The sequence below is a fragment of the Pagrus pagrus genome, assembly GCF_965226575.1.
Source record: "Pagrus pagrus genome assembly, chromosome: 22".
NCBI classification, from domain to species: domain Eukaryota; kingdom Metazoa; phylum Chordata; class Actinopteri; order Spariformes; family Sparidae; genus Pagrus; species Pagrus pagrus.
In genome coordinates this window covers 18,895,530-18,905,680 of record NC_140204.1, presented here as the reverse complement: position 1 = coordinate 18,905,680, position 10,151 = coordinate 18,895,530, and the positions used below count along the sequence as shown (strand labels likewise).

General features: G+C 40.3%; 1 protein-coding gene across 4 annotated transcripts; it reads left to right on the top strand.

Annotated features, from left to right (window-relative positions):
- Positions 1–3,745: 3,745 nt before the first annotated feature.
- On the top strand, positions 3,746–8,519 carry LOC311251650 (RNA-binding protein 4.1-like). Of its 4 annotated transcripts, none has more exons than XR_014621443.1 (5): positions 3,746–3,836; positions 4,351–4,782; positions 4,878–5,510; positions 7,351–8,064; positions 8,143–8,519. XR_014621443.1 is itself a non-coding variant. In XM_084344192.1 (4 exons), exons 2-3 carry the CDS (start codon positions 4,371–4,373, stop codon positions 5,486–5,488), a joined length of 1,023 nt encoding a protein of 340 aa, XP_084200318.1. In that variant the 5' UTR covers positions 3,746–3,836; positions 4,351–4,370; the 3' UTR covers positions 5,489–5,510; positions 5,827–6,558. The 4 variants fall into 4 exon arrangements, 1 of the variants encoding a protein (XP_084200318.1); XR_014621444.1 differs by lacking the exon at positions 8,143–8,519 and having other exon boundaries at positions 7,351–7,385; positions 7,955–8,020; XR_014621445.1 differs by lacking the exon at positions 8,143–8,519 and having other exon boundaries at positions 7,351–7,428; positions 7,955–7,973.
- Positions 8,520–10,151: the final 1,632 nt, after the last annotated feature.

The window sequence follows — 10,151 nt, the reverse complement described above, 5'->3', positions numbered from 1 at the left end:
TTTCCTTGAGAAAGATGTAACTGCGTCACAAGTGTTAAATTTGTCGCAAGCTATTTTAAGCAATCCTAATTTTGAGTATAGAAGCATCAGTGAAGTCCAGCTATTATGGTCATTTTTAGCATTTTTTTGTAACAGTTCTCTAATGAAAATTACTGTTAAGACAATCCTTGTTGTTTTGTTATGTAATTCTGATCTGAATCAGATACTTCACACAGCACAGTGACTCAGCAGGTTGCTGTTGGACTGTTTCTAGACCCACAGAGACACCGGACATCTTTTTTCCCTCTAATGGATGTATCACCCTGTAAATGATGTTCTGGGGCACATGGAGGGCCCATCAACAGTATTTTCTCCCCCATAGACTTTGATATTCACTTTTTTCTGTCAAAACATGTAACTGCATTTTGTTAAAATAAATAAAACGGGGTAAAAAAATCCTGAAAAAATATCCAATAAGGCAACATTTCAAACAAATCTGTGAAAAGTAGTGAAATATACCAATGAGGAGAAAGACAGTAGTAAGGAAGACCAAGAACACAGTGAGACACTGCCGCGCATACACCAACTGTCGGCTGGCTGCTTCACCAGACATCTTTATCAGCTTTATGGCAGCATGACAAGCTACTTGCCTCTTCTAACATCTGGTTAAGTGAGACTGCATTTTGGAGATACTGAACCAAAATGGAGTAATATTCCGCAGTGTGATGAGGACAAGTTTGTGGTTCTTGGCAATAATATTGCGCATAAAGAACGGTGCTGTGAAAATGCCTCTTTGTAGCAGCTGGCCCTGAAATGCCTGGGAAGACAAGAGGGTACTTGAACGCAGCAGAATACTGGGAAATCTTAAAGGAAAACCTTGGGTGAAGGTTTATTTTCTGGCAAGACAATTCTTCAAACAGAAAGCAAGGAGTGGCTTCAAGACGACACTGTTAACTGCCTCCGATAGGATCTCCTGAAACATGACAGTTTGAGAAGATTTCACAGAACAATGGGGGGAACTGGGGTGTCCAGATGTTGAAAACTAATAAAGACCTACCCACAAAGCAGGTTCAAGGTTATATTTGATAACAAAAGTACCTCTACTGTATATTAAAAGGAGGTGAATACTAATGCTGCTTTGTTTCTCTTCCCACACATAAACGTCCAACAAAACATGAGTAAATCTGGAGGGATAGTTGACTTATTTATTTACTTAGTCTTCTGGACCAACATATACGGGCCTATACATGTATATAAGAGGTGGTTGCATTATTTGGCAAAAGAGATTTGGGGCCTGCAGAGACTTGCATGTGTTAGATGTATGGCAGTCCAGAATATGAGTTAGTGTTGCTCCCTGAAGTTACACAAAAACAGGAACAAACAGATTTAGAGCTTGCTGAATCACTGAGACTCTTTATTTAATGGGTTGTTCAGCCACGAGACACATGGATGCTCACTCAGTGTCCACGACGATGGACTATCAAAGATGTTAGTGTGCTGACTTGTAAATAATTGAGGAGGATGCTGCAGGAGAGAAGCTCCATCATCCCTGTCTGTGACTTCGCTTCTGTCAGCCTGTGTCTCCCTCTGCTGGACGTTTACTGTTGGAGTCAGATCCACCGGTCTTGGTGGATGAACTGCTGGAAAAGGTTTGTTTTATGAGGAGGATGCACAGATCACATTAGTAACATTGCCTAACTGTTTATACGTGATAATAGGAGCCTGGTTTGCTGAATTCTGACTCATGTTTAAGACAGAAAGGAATGTAGAAATTGACTGACAAGGAGCATATAAGTGTTAACTCGTATTCACTCTTTCAGTATCACATACATGTAATTGCTTTACATCTATTCGGATTAGTAATATCACTAGTATAGGAGTTGTTATTTGTTTACTGTGCCTGTCATTTAACACCTGACGTTGCCTGACCTCATGTTGTTGTACAGCTTATGTTGTTGCTATGCCAATACAGTTTTTGTCCCCATGAGAGCTTCCCTCCTTCACATGGGAATCTTCAACCAAACACAGCTTCACCCTCACAAACAACCTGCTCACTCACACTCCCATCCTCTGCCGACATTTTCGAGAATTATATTTAATCGCGCGCTGCAACCTCTGGCAATTAATCTGTCTTTAAAGGCCAGGCACTGATTGCGAGGTGTTCTTGACTTCAGCTCCAAAAGGATTCCCCTGTGGCAGAAACACAGAAGATAATCAATCACAGTTGCAGTGGTGAAGAATAATGTGCTGTTTTGAAGCACAAATTCGAATTGAGAATTTCCAATTCATGCAGATTCTCCTACCTCTGACGCCAAATAAACTTTTCAGAATCCCTCCTGGATTAGCTGGAAAATGCATTAACACAAAGCTCCAAACAGAGCTGGAAAGATTAAACTACTCAACAGTATATAAAGGAGTTAAAAGTAGTTTATCCTTTAACATCTTTGGCAGCAAAAAGCAGCATACACATTAGTACAGCAGTAATATTAATCCAAAAACATCAGATGTGGTAGTAAAACACTGACAGGGACTACTTTAGCACACACTGAGTATTTGTACTGGTCAGACTTGAAGTAAACTTTGCTGATTATACTTACATACTCTTATGTAAGTTTTGAATGCAGGAGAGTATTTTCACAATGTGGTATTTGTACTTATACTTAAGCAATACATCTAAATACTTCAACCACTGGGCCTCTGATAACTATAAGCAGATGCATCAGGAATGAATTTTAGTTTACCTGTATAACAAACAGAAAGTGAATGAGTACCTTTCTGAAACAATGGGACAGCAACTAGTTGTCTGTTGACATTACTCCCTTTTGTATTTAAACTCATTCCAACATTGTCATATTTGTATTTTTGGCTTGTATTTATGTGTGTCCATGAATGGCTTGTGTGTTTTCTCTTGCAAACGTGCTTGCCTCAAATGGCCCATTGGGAGAAATGCATTGGTCTGAACTGTACAGAACAGTTTTACCTAAAGGAAGCCCTCTATAAAGAGGTGTTATGATTGCTGTTATTTGTAATGTTAGGTGACTCAAAGATGGCTTTTCAGCACCTTCAATTGTAATTTTACCATACACATACATCAGCATCTGATCAGATTATCATGTTAGTGACTATGTTTTACATGGAATAGAATAGTATTGTGTTGTTTGACTTTAAACAGTGTAGTGAGTAAAGTTATCCTATTTATAATATTGATCTTTACCCAAAGAAAGAGAGACTTATGTCCTAAAGACTAATTTGCTCATCACAATGATCCTGAACTTCAATCATGTTGGATTTGGTGAGATTTCTGCCTTTTTATATATATATATTACTATGGCACCACTACTCTTTAAGGTTTTATGTCACACATCAGGCTTTACATATTTAACGCTGCAATAATAATAATACTAATCATACTAATAATACTACTACTACTACTAATAATAATAATAATAATAATTTATTGGCTAGGCTATCTAAACACATTGCAAAGAATAGATATACATACAAAATATATAATCAAAGAAATAAGTAATTTGAGAACAGAAACAAAGATAAGAACGAAAAAAAGGGAAGAAAATGACACAAATGAAGTAAACAGTGCACAGAAACCTCATTTGGTTTTCTATGGGCTTCCACGCATTCACGATACCAACCGCAGATACCAACACCGCCTTTACCCAATCACAGCCCGTACTTTTTGAGAGACACATCTATCTACCAATCAGATGTCCCCCCCTCTCCCTCTCACCCCGAAACAGAGGGCGGCGGTAACGCGCCAATAAGCCGGATGCCCGCCGGCGCCGTGACACAAGAAGAAGAAGGCGAGGGAGAAGACTACGCTGTGGCGCCGATCACAAGCTGTGAGTACTGCCGTCCTTGTTTTCTCTGTTCGCTTTCGTCGCTTTTATTATCAGTTTATCGTGAGTTTACACGCGTCTCCAAACGCGACTACATGCAGTGTCAATAGTTGAACGGAGTTTTATTTGGTTAAGTCACATGAGACAAAATGGCTAACACCTGGAAGCTAATGTTAGCTTGATTCTAGCAGCTATTCAAATGATAAGAGCCGGGCGAGCAGCTCTCTGACCAGGAAGTGAAAACACGGAAACTTTTTCAGCTTTAGGTCTTTAGAAGTCAGCTTTATTTGAAGTCGTATGGTTTAAAACTATACAAAATGAAAGGTTGATGAGAAGAAATGTAAAAAAGTGGCACTTTGAGATAGATTCTGAATACCGTTTTGCGTGGGTGCTTACAGCCGCCTCGATTACAAGCTTTCTATTTCCTGATACTGACGTTATGCATTCACCATCTGCTCTCTCACTGGTTATTTTCTGTTCTCACGCTGGGCTCATCCTGTATTTGCCCCCTTTCTAGAGAACTACACTGGAGCAACAATGGTGAAGATTTTCATTGGGAACCTATCTCAGCACGCTGGGAAGGAGGAAGTGGAAGCTCTGTTCGCTCAGTATGGCACTGTGACAGAATGTGCCAAGTACAAAAACTATGCTTTTGTCCACATGGATGATCGCAAGTCGGCCACCAAAGCTATCCGTGAGCTCTGCAATTATAAGCTGAATGGCAGGCCCATCAACGTGGAGCCCAGCAGAGGGAAGAACAGCCAGGGCCCTGTGAAGCTCCACATAGCCAACGTAGAAAAGGGCTTCGATAAAGAGCTCCGGGAGCTGTTTGAAGAGTACGGCACCGTCACTGAGTGTGCCATTGTCAAGAACTTTGCCTTTGTGCACATGCCCAATTCGGACGAGGCGATGGATGCCATACAGGGCCTGGATAACACAGAGTTTCAAGGTAAGTTGATTCTCCACTCCATGACGTTGTAAGGGTTTTCATACTGTTTGTATTCAGCCTTTGACATTAGAGGGATAATGTTTTTTCTCTCTCAGGAAAGCGCATCCATGTTCAGCTCTCAAAGAGCAGACCCAGAGGGGCACCAGAGGAGGAGGACTATCCCCCCCCACCTGGCAGAGGAGGCTATTATCCTCCTCCCTACCCAATGGAGAGGCCTGAGCCTCCCTACAGAGGCCGCATGCCTGCTTACCCTCCCCCGCCTCCGATGCCTGCTCCCCCAAGACGAGCGCCTTACCCTGACCGTGGATATGGTGAGCGAGCCAGCTATGGGATGGTTGATTACTATGAGAAATACAGAACCCGTCTCGATGGCCCGTCAGGCTACGATGACAGGCGTTCCAGTGCTATCCCTCCGCCGCCACCTCCTCCCTCAGCGCTGGTTAGAGAACGTCTCACAATGGGGCACCATGACCCATACGAGCGCCGTCTGCCTCCCCCTGCTCCTTCATCCATGATGAGGGACCGCAGCCCCATCAGACGAGCCCCGCTTCCACCTGCTCCATCAGCTGGTAATGGGTACGGATACGAGCGGTCCCGGCTCTCCCCGCTGTCCAGACCTCCGATGTATGCAGCCCCTCGTCCCAGGGACAGCTACGCAGAGAGGGTGCCATTGCCACCACCACCACCTCGATATGCAGGCTATTAGGCCTACAAGAGTGTAATACAAGGTGAGAAGAGTGGGTGTTTCATTTCATCATCACAAATCACATTGATAAGTAGGCATTAAGAAAATATCTAAGATATTTACCAAAATCTATTTTGGAGCTGTATCGATGTGTTGAGGCAGAAACCATTCGTTTGAAACCATCACCATCAGCCAGACCTCTTAATACCTGCAGGTCTAGTCCAGCCAAGTGATCAATGCATACAACAACTAAACATTGCTGATAGAATCCTAAAATATTGCTGCTCTAACATAAAAAAAATCAGCCTTTGCGCGAGTAAAACACGCTCCTTGACATGTGTGGTGTGCTCTCTTCCCAGGTTTAGAATATGACAAGATCGTCGTTGTCTGCTGATGCACGTGGCGCTATGCATCCCCCCTCGTCTTTGGCGGATTGCGTTGCGTTCGCCTGAGACTTACTGGAAGATACTCTATTGCGGACAGTCCCGTACTAAACAAAAAACACCCGATCCCATGTCTACAGTTCACGTATTCTTCTGAGCTGTTTATGCCTTTTTTTCCCCTTCTGCTTGTTTTACTGTTCAAATCCTACAACATGTTTTGCAGAACAGGATGCTGGTTTAGGTGCTTGGTCTCTTTCAGTGTGACGCAGTGCTGTTAATGGCCACATACACTCTGCTGTTCAATCTTTTTTTAAATGGATACGGCCTCTGGGAAACTGACATAATTTCATAACAAGGGAAATCATTTAAATGAAAATATATGTAGACTTTGTAAACAAAATTTGTTCACACTAAGGTTGTTGGTTGATGATGAAATGCTCATCAAAATAAGTTTAAACGATTTTTTAGTGTTCAGGAGGCTTTAATATAATACTTGGTGTGGAAGGTTGTACAGTAATCTGAGATTTGCGACACATGTTAGCATGACAAATCAAAAGTTCCAGTGTGGTTTTGTTCTTTTTACTCTTTGTGTTATTTTTTCATGCGGAAATAGAATCCATAGCTGCACCGTTATGTATGATTTTATTTACCCTACAAGTTGCTTTTCATTTGAAGGCTTTTTAATAAAAAAATCAAACCAACAACAACGTTTTAACTGTGAAATTATTCCTTGTTGGGTAGGCCTTCTTAGACTAATGACTTGGCCGACACACTCTTCACCAGACCAGTAATATGAAGTAATACCAAGCCGTTTAACTTGTCCGCTTTCTGTTTCACTGTTCACACCCTTAAGATTTATCAGCTTGACACATGGTAGGTGATGTTTTCTCTGTCCTGTTCACTTACGGTAATAATGTCCATAATAAAGTAGTTCTTTGCGGAGCAACACCGAATGTTCTTTCCATTGAGATCTTGTGTTGATGCACGTTAATTAACCAGGCTTTGCGATGCGAGGTAAGGAAAAATCTGATTTTGTGAAAGGTTAAATTGATTCCTACTTGGAGAAATAAAATATCTAGCTGTCCACAAGCCCAGGAGTAAATTAAACAATGGCCAAATGAATTTGCTTTTAAAATATGTTCCCTGTATCTTTTTCTGTGGCTCCGCATGTTATGCTACGTTCATTCGCTGCTACATGTTTCCCTGGGGGGCTGCATCTTTCCTCAATAACAGTCGTTCATTGCCTACCTTGTGTCGAGCCCGTTAGTGGTTTTCCTAGAAACAGAACAAAAATAAACTGAGCTTTGCGATGGCACGTGTTTGTTGTCCTGCGACAGTTGTTAATAGTCTGGATTTGCATTCTTCATTCCTCTGTCATTGAGTTCACGCTACACATTAGTCACACTTTCCATTATTGTCTTAACTCAACATTTATAGCTTTGTATTTGTACCAGAAATTGCATGCAGGCTTGGTATTCTTAGTATTTGTGCTCTTTGTAGGTTGTTAGACTCTATGCAGGAGATGCCAGCTCATGGTAAGTTGTCCTCGGAAGATGTGCAGCATCCTGTAGAGAGCGGGTAGGTGTTGTCTGAACTTTACTGCATAGCAACTCTTACCAATGCATTAGCCTGTCTCCTGCCTCCCTCTTGTGTTGTGACTCTCTTACTACAGTACAGTTTTTCAAAATCAGAAAGCATTGATTTTTATTATTTGTTTTTAGAAAGTTTTTTTTTTTTTTTTTTTAAGCAAATTTTGCACCTTGCAAAATGTTTAAATTAACGCAAACACCCAATTGGGAAAAAGTGTATTTTTATTCATCTTGCTGACCAACTTTTTTCCTGTATTTTTGTTTTTAAATTAGTAAAGCATTTGTTGTGAGTGATTTATTATTCTTCAAATTAATCATTAAACTTCTGTTGAAGTATTTTGAAGGAGTGGCTTTTATTACTTTAGGGAGTCTTGAGTCAAGTTGGTGCTCACTTTTGGTTTGTTCTTACTAATATTTGGTAATGCAACCCAGGTATGAGGTACTGGACAAAATAACATGTTTGAGTGTTTCAGTGACGAGGAGTGAGATCACTGACCCTGTCTCTCTGTCTGTAGGCCATCTCTGCTCTGGCAGCTGTAATGGCTCTTGGAGTCACCCGGGAGTTTGTCGTCTCTGAACATTACAAGCCGGGGAAAGTCCAGATCAGACTGTCGTCTAGTGAAAGGTAAAGCAGTACCAGTTCACCTAACTTTTACTTTTTTGTCTTTTGGACTTCGTAGTGAAGTGTCTTTTGTTTTTACAGGAAGTGGATATGTTCCTTTGGTGAAAGTTGGACCCGTGGGTTCGTGAGCCAGGGTGAATGTCCGGTCCAGAGAAAACCTGCATGGTTACATCTGTGTTTGCTGCTGACACCAAAGTAATGGATGATGTTTAATAGGGGACATATTAAGATCAATCCTACAGGTCACATCTTTGATTGATTCTTATTTACTCAAGACTTCTCAAACTTGTCAAGAGAGACTCTGCCCCACCTACGGTACAGCTGCTGAAATTGAAGTATTGCTTAAGCCATATGGCGTTGCATTTGTGACTGGACTGCAGTCCATATGGCCTGAAATGTATACTTGTAACCACTGCATGACCTTCTACACACAAATTAAACCTTTTGTTTCAACATTATCTGAACCTAAACCCATTTCTTAAATACTGTATACTACTTATTTAAACCTTCTTGGTGTGCCTTTTTAAAAGAATCGCAATGTTACTGACAGAATGTTAGACACTGTTTGATAACAGAGGTTATATATATCTTCATTATTTGTAGTCTGATGTTAATCCCAGGTGGTTTATTGTGATAATCAAACGTCATCTTTCTACAATCACAATGTGATTGTAGAAAGATGACGTTTGCCTAAGATGCCAGGGACAGTTCTCCCAGTTTGACACAACCTTTCCTCTAGTTAGTGTAAAAGTTGAGTGGAAAATCTGAGGTGCAGCAAAATCCATGGCTTTTACTTGATACACAATAAGCGTTTTAAATTTAAAAACTTTAAAAATACCTACAAAATCAACCGTACATGCTACAGTTTTGAAACTTTCACCAAACTGTAGCCCCAATACTGCTGAAACCTTAGTCCACTTAAACTCATTACAAATTACGAAGTCCATCACTCAGTTTTTTACAAAACCTGTAAAACTTATAAAACCTATCTCCTCCCACAATTTTTGCTCAATTGTCACCAAACTTGCTAGAGAGCATCTTCAGACCGTCCTCCACAAAACTTGTTTCTCGGATTTTTGATTTATCAAAAATTAAGCCTACAGTGCATCAAAATGTTTGACTGTAAACATATACTACCAAATTCTTGCTAAATACATTTTCAATCTTCCTGAAAAACATTGAGAATATTTTGGAGTCATGGTTGATGGAGTTTGGCAAATATCAGAATTGTATCTCAAAAACATTTTGAATTCTGCTCTCATGGGAACAACTGGAGTCAATGTAAGAGTGGCATTTTTAAACATCAGATTTTCTCTGATGGTGGTGCTACAGCAAGCATCTAAAGTTCAAAACTTTGAAAATTCATAACAAATCAACCATTCAGAACTTTCATCAAACTGTAGCCTCAATATTGAAGAAACTTTTGTACATTTAAACCTATTAACAATTATGTAAAGTACATCACTGTTTTTTTTTCAAAAACTGTAAAACTTCTTAAACCTATTTCCTCTCTCCTCCTTTGATTTATCAAAAATTGAGCCTCAAAAACTGAATTTTTCACAGCATTTAAATTTTTCTTTCATGTGAACAATCGGAGTCAATGCAATAATGACATAGCTAAACATCAGTTATTCACTTATGGAGCAAATCAATCATTTTTAAAATTACCAACATCTCCATGCTACAATATGTGTATTTTCAGATTTTTGTCTTGATAACTGAATTTTTTACAGTGGTTTCAAATCTGCCTGCACAACAGTGAATGGCTTACTCAATTTGTGAAGCCACTGTTGTATTGCCACTTGCCAATTGGCTCAGAGCGATAGATGACAGTCTTTGGTTCCAGAAGTTGTGGGTTCAAGCCTCAAGTGGTCCAAAATGAACATTGTTGTCAACTGTCTTGTCTTCCTATTCTCCTGTTTGTTGCTCAGAATTGCCTAAATTTGCCAAAAATAGCCCGGACCCGACCCATCGCTGCACAGCAGCTGTAATTTTTTCTTTTTTGTAGTTACTGTGGGCTGGATTTTTCCCAACATTCATTTGGGTGAGACCAGGATACAATTCTGAACAGGTACCAGTGATAGATGTAA

Excerpts from the sequence above, each read along its gene's own strand:
- LOC311251650 (XM_084344192.1), top strand. The coding sequence starts at position 4,371 with ATGGTGAAGATTTTCATTGGGAACCTATCTCAGCACGCTGGGAAGGAG. Across the intron at positions 4,783-4,877 it reads GGATAACACAGAGTTTCAAG|GAAAGCGCATCCATGTTCAG; the intron begins GTAAGTTGATTC and ends TTTCTCTCTCAG.